This window comes from Alosa alosa, chromosome 23 (genome assembly GCF_017589495.1).
Source record: "Alosa alosa isolate M-15738 ecotype Scorff River chromosome 23, AALO_Geno_1.1, whole genome shotgun sequence".
NCBI lineage: Eukaryota > Metazoa > Chordata > Actinopteri > Clupeiformes > Clupeidae > Alosa > Alosa alosa.
In genome coordinates, this window is record NC_063211.1 from 1,733,021 (window position 1) to 1,743,020 (window position 10,000).

The 10,000-nt window shown below is 45.0% G+C and overlaps 1 protein-coding gene across 2 annotated transcripts in view; it reads right to left on the reverse strand.

The window, feature by feature from the left end:
• The window catches only part of pibf1 (progesterone immunomodulatory binding factor 1), a 72,675-nt gene that overhangs the window by 2,928 nt on the left and 59,747 nt on the right, over nt 1-10,000 (reverse strand). For both annotated transcript variants that reach the window (XM_048234447.1, XM_048234448.1), the window contains exon 15: nt 4,321-4,405. In XM_048234447.1, the coding sequence (XP_048090404.1) occupies nt 4,321-4,405 (85 nt within the window). The remainder of the gene's footprint in view (nt 1-4,320; nt 4,406-10,000) is intronic.

A 10,000-nucleotide genomic window follows, 5' to 3' on the forward strand; every position in this document is an offset into this window, starting at 1 on the left:
GGCAGTAGCAGCGGTAGCGGTAGTGTGGGCAGTGGTAGCGGTGGTAGCGGGCAGTGGTAGTAGTAGCGTGTGGTAAAGAGGCAGTGGTAGTAGCAGTGGCAGTGGCAGTGTAGTAAAGCAGTGCAGCAGTAGTGGCAGCAGGTGCAGCAAAGCAGCAGCAGCAGCAGGTAGCAGCAGCAGCAGCGGTAGCAGCAGTAAAGGGCAGTAGCAAAGGTAGCAGCAGTGGCGGTGCAGCAGCAGCAGTAAAGTAGCAGTAGTAGTAAAGCGGTATTAGTAGTAGTGGTAGTAGCGGTGGTAGCAGTAAAGAGTAGCAGTGGTAGCAGGCAGTAGTAGCGGTAGTAGCAGCAGTAGTGGTAGTGGCAGCGGTAGCAGCAGTGGCAGTAGTAGTAGTAGTAGTAGTGATGGTGGCAGTGGCAGCAGCAGTGGTAGTGGCAGCAGTAGCAGCAGTAGCAGTAGCAGCAGCAGTAAAGTGAGTAGTAGTAGCAGTAGCAGCAGCAGCAGTGGTGGTAGCAGTAGCAGCAGCAGTGGTGGTGGCAGTAGCAGCAGCAGTAGCAGTAGCAGCAGCAGTAGTGGTGGCAGTAGCAGCAGCAGTAGTAGCAGCAGTGGTGGTGGCAGTAGCAGCAGCAGTAGCAGCAGCAGTATGGCAGTAGCAGCAGTAGTAGCAGCAGCAGCAGCAGTAGTAGCAGCAGTAGTAGCAGCAGCAGCAGTAGTAGCAGCAGCAGCAGTAGTAGCAGCAGTAGTAGTAGCAGTGCAGCAGCAGCAGCAGTAGCAGCAGCAGTAGTAGCAGTAGTAGCAGTAGTAGCAGTAGCAGTAGCAGTAGTAGTAGTAGTAGCAGTAGTGGTACATACGTACATACAACTAAGTGGTAGAGTTACGAGGAAATCTGAACACATACCTCCAGTACATCCTGACCCTTACAGTGTGTGTGTGTGTGTGTGTGTGTGTGTGTGTGTGTGTGACTGGTGGTTGAATATAGATGACAAGTGCCTGGGTCATTTAATATGTCTATTGATCACGGGGTGCTGGCATGCGCAGAGCGAGCAGCTGCCTGCGAGGATTGCACTCTTTGTGCCAACATGCCAACGTGGAAGTTGTGAAGTCGGCAAAGATGGTGCCAACTGAATGCCAGGGAATGCTTGGTTTAAAATAGCTCCGAGATTTCACAAATGTCTGACAGCAATGCCACCATCCACGCTGGGTACAGGGAAAGCTTGGTGTTTAAAGACAAGTCAAACTTGTGTGTGTGTGTGTGTGTGCGCGCGGGTGTGTGTAGCATCAGGAGTATGTGTCTTTCTGGGAAATAATGTGCGTGTGTGTAATTATATGTGCATATATGAGCGTGGGTGCTTCTGAATGCCACTCTGCCTGGTAACCTGTTCCTTATAAAAGCTAATTAAATGGTCCTTTAGTGTGTTAAGTCAAAAGAACACCTCTCACCCATGTGAGTTCTCTGTGTGCAGAATGACTCACAGAGGTTTCCAGAGAGTGTGGGAAAGACATCCCGCAGTCTGGCAAAACTGGACAGACCAGTCCAGTTGGTCAACCGACCATCCAGAATAAACCAGAACACCAGCGCTCAACGACACGGCAGCCAGTGGCATGTAGGAGGACACAGACATACAGGTCCCTCAAGGTGTACGCTCCACAGCAAGAGATAAGGAGGGATGGTCCCATCATCCCATAGAGATGAAAGAGCCCCCACACACACACACTAAGATATGCAGTCACTCACACACACACACACACTGGAAGCCACACACACACGTGCGTACAAACGCAGACTCAAAGAACTCAAGGAAATATTAATGAACACAAATAAAACCACACACACACACAAATATATATATATATATGAGTACGCAAGCAAATATTAATGAACACAAATAAAACCACACCCACACCCACACAGTTAAAAGCATGATGCTGTGAGTAGTACACACAGGACCTCCAGACCGTGACGGAGGGTTTGCACGGCAGGTTGAAAAGGAAGACACAGACACACCCCTCAGGGTCACCCAAACAAAACGCCCTAACACACACACACACACACACACACACCACGAAAAATGTAGTGACAGAGTTGACCGGGGCAGAGGTGAACGGCATCTTCTACATCACCGTGCTGCCAAAACCCAATTCCTTCCTAAACGACTGAGGAAAGACCCAATACAATTCAAATCACTCAATCAAAAATAAATCATCTGGCCACCTTTGGGTCCATGTGTCCATGGGGACGTGGGTTCAAGTCTGACCCGGGTCATTTCCCCACCCCATCTCTCTCCCCCCCTCCCTTCCTGTCTCTCTCTCTGTCCTGTCGTAATAAAGGCAAAAAGCCCAAAGAATACTATAAATAATAATCATTTAAAAAAGTACTAGTACTAAAGTTGAGGAGCACAATGGAAATAAGTCCTTTAAGACTTTATTGTGTTTTTATCCTTGATTGTATCTGATGTCTTGCGCATGTGTTAGTCTTGATACAATAAAATAAACCAAATCAAATCAAATCAAAGTAGACTAAGAGAAATAAAGACTAAAAGAGAGTACGATGAAACACTCGATGAACCAAAGTAATTTTAGTGTGCTGAGTACAGTAAGTGTGTGTGTGTGTGTGTGTGTGTGTGTGTGTGTGTGTGTATTCCTTTGCCTTGCTCGTCTTGTTGTTCACATGTAATGGCAGCGGCTAATCCTAATAATGATGAGAGATGACAGCAGCACACCTGAGCAGGACAAGCTCTCATGTGACCCGCGTGTGTCTGCCTGAGGTGACGCTCACACACACACACATAAACACAGACACACAGACACACACAAACACACACAGAGACACACACACAGACACACAGACTCAGACACACACACAGTGTCTGACGCACTAAAGAGGACTGGTATGGGAAGGTACTTTCCCATCCCAGTGCAGTGCAGGCACATCTGTCCCCTCAACATAACGGTACACAGATATCTAACATTTTCGTCTGCTGAGTCCTATGCCTGCCCTGCATCTGTGTGTGTGTGTGTGTGAGGAGTGGAGAGTAGTGGTATCTAGTTATCTGTGTGTGTGTGTGTGTGTGTGTGTGTGTGTGTGTGTGAGGAGTGGAGAGTAGTGGTATCTAGTTATCTGTGTGTGTGTGTGTGTGTGTGTGTGTGAGGAGTGGAGAGTAGTGGTATCTAGTTATCTGTGTGTGTGTGTGTGTGTGTGTGTGTGTGTGTGTGTGTGTGAGGAGTGGAGAGTAGTGGTATCTAGTTATCTGTGTGTGTGTGTGTGTGTGTGTGTGTGTGTGTGTGAGGAGTGGAGAGTAGTGGTATCTAGTTATCTGTGTGTGTGTGTGTGTGTGTGTGTGTGTGTGTGTGAGGAGTGGAGAGTAGTGGTATCTAGTTATCTGTGTGTGTGTGTGTGTGTGTGTGTGTGTGTGAGGAGTGGAGAGTAGTGGTATCTAGTTATCTGTGTGTGTGTGTGTGTGTGTGTGTGTGTGTGTGTGTGTGTGTGTGTGTGTGTGTGTGTGTGTGTGTGTGTGTGTGTGTGTGTGAGGAGTGGAGAGTAGTGGTATCTAGTTATCTGTGTGTGTGTGTGTGTGTGTGTGTGTGTGTGTGTGTGTGTGAGGAGTGGAGAGTAGTGGTATCTAGTTATCTGTGTGTGTGTGTGTGTGTGTGTGTGTGTGTGTGTGTGTGTGTGTGTGAGGAGTGGAGAGTAGTGGTATCTAGTTATCTGTGTGTGTGTGTGTGTGTGTGTGTGTGTGTGTGTGTGTGTGTGTGTGTGAGGAGTGGAGAGTAGTGGTATCTAGTTCAGCTCCAAAGTCTGGAATTGTTTGGTTTTTCCCCCTCGGCTGTTGTGTCAGTTTTACAGCTGTGGCCATAGAGGTGATGACAGTTGTGATTAGGCTGTGTGTGTGATTTGGGGTGTGTGTGGTTTGGGGGATGTGTGGTTGGGGGGTGTGAGGGTGGGGGTCTATGGGCTAATGTGTGTGGTTGGGGGGTGTGAGGGTGGGGGGGTCTATGGGCTATAAAGTCTATGGGCTAATGTGTGTGGTTGGGGGGTGTGGGGGTGGGGGGTCTATGGGCTAATGTGTGTGGTTGGGGGGTGTGGGGGTGGGGGGTCTATGGGCTAATGTGTGTGGTTGGGGGGTGTGTGGTTGGGGGGTGTGGGGGTGGGGGGTCTATGGGCTAATGTGTGTGGTTGGGGGGTGTGGGTCTATGTTTGCACTCTGTGAAAACAAAATCACGTGGTTGTACTTGTTCACTGATAAATATAGAACTATTCTGATGAGCTAGATACAAGAGCAACACTGCCCTCGCAACCAGAGAGGCCTTCACATGTCGTCTCACCTCTCGATGATTGAGGAGTCGCTCGAGGTCAGCAGCCATGTTGTTCTTCACCTGCAGCAGGTTTGTTCTCTCCTTCTTCAGTGCACTGGGAAGCAGAGATACAGACGTGAGCATCTTCCCTAAGGAAGCGGAGAGCAACATACATATACACAGTATATAGTACATTCACAAGCACCCACACACAGACACACACTCTCCCGATTTTTCTGTCAAACAAATCTGTACATGGGGTGCAGGGTGTTTGATAGAGTCCCAGCCCGGGGGTCTTCCACCCACACACACACACACACACACATTAATCCCCACCTCTACAAGACAAATGTAGTGAATTTGCATACAGTCTTCCCAGGTAAAGAAAACTCTGACACACACACACACACACACACACACACACACACACACAGAAGACACACAGACATACAAACCCCCCACTACAAGAGAAAACCTGTAGTGACTTTGCATACTGTCTTCCCAGGTAAAGAAAACTCTGACACACACACATTACCCTCCACCTCTACAAATAATGTAGTGAATTTGCATACGGTCTTCCCAGGTAAAGAAAACTCTGACACACACACACACACACACACACACACACACACACACACACACACACACACACACACAGACAGAAGACACACAGACATACAAACCCCCCACTACAAGAGAAAACCTGTAGTGACTTTGCATACTGTCTTCCCAGGAAAAGAAAACTCTGACACACACACACACACACACACACACAACTACAAGAGACACCTGTACAGTAATTTCCTGAGTATCATCCGCATTGTGTATAAACCACAGGACAGAGTTTTATGCAAGTTAAAAAAAAACAAAACCATATTAATCCCAAAATAATTAACCTCATAGCTGAAGAAATTTTGCAAAATCAATGCATAAACTTCGGCTAATAGTTGGGAAATCACGGTAGTGAGTTTGCATACTGTATGTAGAAGTTCTGTATGCCTGTAATGTATGTTTTTTATGTATAAACATCTGTGTGGTCCAGGCTTGTGCAAAATTCAGAATTGAATTGAGAATGACTTGAATTTGAATTGAGGTCAAAAACAGGATGTAGAATTACAATTTGAATTTGAATTAAAGGAAGTAGAATTGAAATTCAATGAAATTTGAAGAAATTCATATACATAATTGAAGGGTAGTGTTTAACAATGAAGCTTCACCAAGGGCGTCAGTTTGTTTTTAGAAGTGGTGGGGACAATAACCATAAGCTTGAGTGTGTTTTGAAAAGTGTGGGGTACCCTTATGTAAGCTATTCATGCATTCAACGCTGCATTACAATATGCTCAACAGTATAGTAACAGGCTAGTGTTGCGCCGGTTAAGGTTTTCCACACCCACCCGACCCGTCAGGAGAGTCAATCTGCACCCACCCGACCCGTCAGGAGAGTCAATCTGCACCCTCGACCCTCAATATGCACTGATTAACTACCCGAACCTGACCCGACCCGTCAGGAGAGTCAATCTGCACCCACCCGAGCCGTCAGGAGAGTCAATCTGCACCCACCCGACCCGTCAGGAGAGTCAATCTGCACCCACTCGACCCTCAATATGCACTGATTAACTACCCGAACCTGACCCGACCCGTCAGGAGAGTCAATCTGCACCCTCGACCCTCAATATGCACTGATTCACTACCCGAACCTGACCCGACCCGTCAGGAGAGTCAATCTGCACCCTCGACCCTCAATATGCACTGATTAACTACCCGAACCTGACCCGACCCGTCAGGAGAGTCAATCTGCACCCACGACCCTCAATATGCACTGATTAACTACCCGAACCTGACCCGACCCGTCAGGAGAGTCAATCTGCACCCTCGACCCTCAATATGCACTGATTAACTACCCGAACCTGACCCGACCCGTCAGGAGAGTCAATCTGCACCCACTCGACCCTCAATATGCACTGATTAACTACCCGAACCTGACCCGACCCGACAAAAAAAAAAAAAAAAAAACAATGAGACGCCTTTTGCCGCAAGCGTGTGTCTGAAAACGAGGTGAAAATTTGCAGGCCTGCTGATCTGTTCACATGATAAGGAATTTTGGGGAGGCAGCATCAGCTATTAATGTTACGTGCAACAGGGGCGTGTAGAGTGATAGGCGTAGGCCTTATTATGCGTGGGCCTTCAGATGCAGCAGGTGTGTGATTTCCAAAACCATGGCGGGAGAACCGACTGCACTTTGGTTAGCTTGCATTTGCTTTGCTGTTGCTGAATGTTAGATTCTTGCGATAGATGTCTTCAGACAATAAAAAGTAATTTGGAAGGGAAATTGAAGAGAAGAGTTGCCCCCTGCGTTGGCCGTGATTCCCCTTTGAAAATCAGAGGTTCACAGGCTACTGTGGCCTTGGTCAGTGGCCGCCAGCCTTAATCCTGTAGCCTACGACTTTCAGACAATTCATTCATGAAATCATTCAATGCAACAATAAAAATAGCTTGTGTATTGTCTTAATTGAAACATGCTTCACACACAAATGATAGCCTAGGGCAAAGAGAATGGACATCTCAACATAAGGATAGGCCTACATTAGAAGATGATGGTTGGTGTAAACTTGTCACACGACGCGGATGAGCAGTTCTGGGCTTTAAAAACGCCAATGTTCCATTCAGTCATAAATCATTCAAGCGTGGGGCCTAGTGCTCGCCTTGAAAAGAAAAAAACAGCAGCTTAATATTTTTTCAGGTGTTTAACAGTAGGCCTAGGCGCACTGTATCACTTATGCCGTAGGCAGTGAGATTATTAGGCATTGCATCCTGTCACTCTGTTTGGAACATCGCAGTTCGGGTTGATAAGATTCAGTTAATGCGCAGTATGGGTCGCCCTCAAAGTTTGGGACAACCAAACAGCAGAGTAGGCAAAGCAAATCCTTCTTGTTAGGTTACCATAGCTGTCTTTTCTCTAGCCCTAGGCCTATCGGAAATCGCGACATAAGCTCATTGGTTTCTTTTTTTTTTTTTCTTGAAAGTGTTGGGCAGTGAAGCTTATGCATTTAAATCAATGTACATCAGAGCCGATATGGCCAGCCCTGATCTGCTGCTCTGTAATGTAGCCTATTTCGTCCCACCCAAATTTGCTGAACTACTTTATGAAGCAGCCTATTCATCACAGACATCACATGTATCACCAATTTAACGAGATTTTTCTCAGCTTTTTAAACGATGTTGGTGGTTAGTTGTTGTGGTAAACGGTTCGCTGAGAAAAAGTAGCCTAACTTTAATTTAATCATAGCCTATTTTCTGCACCCGCCTCCTAACCATTCATCTTGGCTTTGAACTTTCCCTCAACACGACAAACCATATATCAGAATAAACAGCAGACCTTACCGAACACAAAGGTGTAATTAAAGTTTAAAGTTTTAATTAAAGTTTAAAAGCACTCCCCTGTACAGTTAGCCATTCCAGAGTAATCCGGTTTTAAATTTGCAGCATGTCTATATGCATGTCTCCAACTTTCACAATAGGTGATTTTTTTTAAAAATAAATGTTCAATAGGCCTATATGATTTTATAACAGGCCAAATACAAAATAAATGTTACAAATATCATAGTTCAGGCTGGATTTTGGTCATGATTAATGACCTGGCACCAGGGTCAGATGGTCGACCTCCAACCCGTATTGAGTCTCGTATCTGTAAACATTAGGCAATGCAGGGAGGATACATATATGCCTATTTGAGTTCATGCTTTGTTTTATGGCTGGATTTGGCTACTATTTGCATTCAGCTTTCTAGCAGGCATTAGGCTACATGACTGGAGTCGCGGATGTTAAAAACCTTAACCACGCAACTACTTTCGATCCAGGGCAGCTGTGCAAGGATGTCATTCATTGTTTAGATCGCTTCGAATTTATAGGCTATGTGGGGATTTTTTCCATTAGTGGGAACACATTTTTAGAAGTGGTGGGGACAAAATTCAAATTATAAATAGTGGTGAGGACATATCCCACCTGTCCCCACCGTAATCTACGCGTATGAGCTTCACAGTATATGTCAGATATTATTGCATCAAACACACAACTTATAACTTAAAACAGTAACAAATTACATTTCCAAAGTAATTTTCCCAAAACTGAATGTATGTGAGATTCAACACATTCTTTCTGTTGTGTGACTGGAATTGCATGGAATTGCTTTGAACTGCCATGAATTTAATTCCACTTCCTGTCATTCCAATTCCAATTCAAATTCAACTTCCTGTGGGGCGGAGCCAATTAAATTTAAATTCCAAGTAGAGAGCTGAAGTCACGCCCTTCTACTTCCGGTCCATGGGATCTATCTTTCGAAAAAATATGAACGGGAGTCAACGGAGAGATAACAATAATTTTTTGGTCCAGTTCGAATTGTGCCATGAATTTCACATATGATGTGTGTGAATTTAAAAGATTATTTTTCACGTCAAGAAAGTACTGTTGTTCGATAGACTTTAAGGGCTCTATCTTGCGTCCCAGCGCAATTGACTTTGTATACTCGTGCTTTTGTCTTTCCTATTTTGCAGTGAGCGCATATTGGAATTTTCCCTCCACACGGAGGGCAGTTCAGAGAAAAGACGGGGCGTGTTCCGGTGCAAACGTTCCCTGTTGATATTTTGCAGTTTCAGAAAACAATTCCGCCACAGATGCTATTTTAAGGGCGCATGCATGACCACAGGCCTGCATGAATGAATGCGTTGCACACCAATCTACAGACACCCTGTGCACAGACGGAAACATTCAAAGCCTTGATAATATTTGTCCATTTCCCGGTTTTGTTTGTGCATTGGTGACCTAAAAATTTAGTAGCCTATATAGTACAACATCTACATGCAATATCTTTACAACAACGCCTAATTACGACCTATTCATTTGGACAACTTTATACAGCCCTATAAAGGCTAAAGTTACTTTTAGTTTTGTTCCAATTTACCGTTGTCTATGGCTTTAAACATCGCGTGCGCTTTAACATCAGCCTAAGCATTATTCCAGCTGCGCTAAGGTTTTAAGCAATTTTGCCTACCTTGTTGTAGCCCATCTGAAAAAACTCCAAGCTTTGCTATGTTCCCTCCATCCTTTCATTATTTTCAAAAAACGTTTTATATCCATGATGGCCTTGAAGTCTTGAGTTAGTGAATTAGCTTAAATCAGCTTTCTATGTGCTGTTAACCAGCAACAGATAGTACAAGAAAGCAGCAAGTATGGTTACAATTTCTGTACAATTTCTGTAGTTGCTGCATCCATTCATTTTAATTGTCTCTCCTGCTCAAAAAAATGTTGTGCGTGAATTATGTTGATGATAACGTGTTTACAAACTCTGTCTCTTGTAAATAGCCTACTGTCATGCAGTTAATGAGATACTGTGCAGAGTTGAAAGTTAGGTCAACTTAAACAAAGCCTTTGCTTGGCCGCCTGTGCTGCGCAACTCACACTTCGCTCCTCTCATCTATACAATGTAGTTCCCATTTCTGTAAACCATACATAATTTCAAAGAAAAATATTACCACTCGAGGGAAAATCAGTGTGGTAGATAGCATACACATTTTCACGAATCACTGATGTGTTGATGACATAAATTAGGAAATGTTAGAGGACTTAAGGAGACGTGATGTTGAACTGCATGCCGATGCCATTTAACCCAAATGCCCCAGCGGCAGCACGGGAAAGAAGAGATTAACTGACAGAA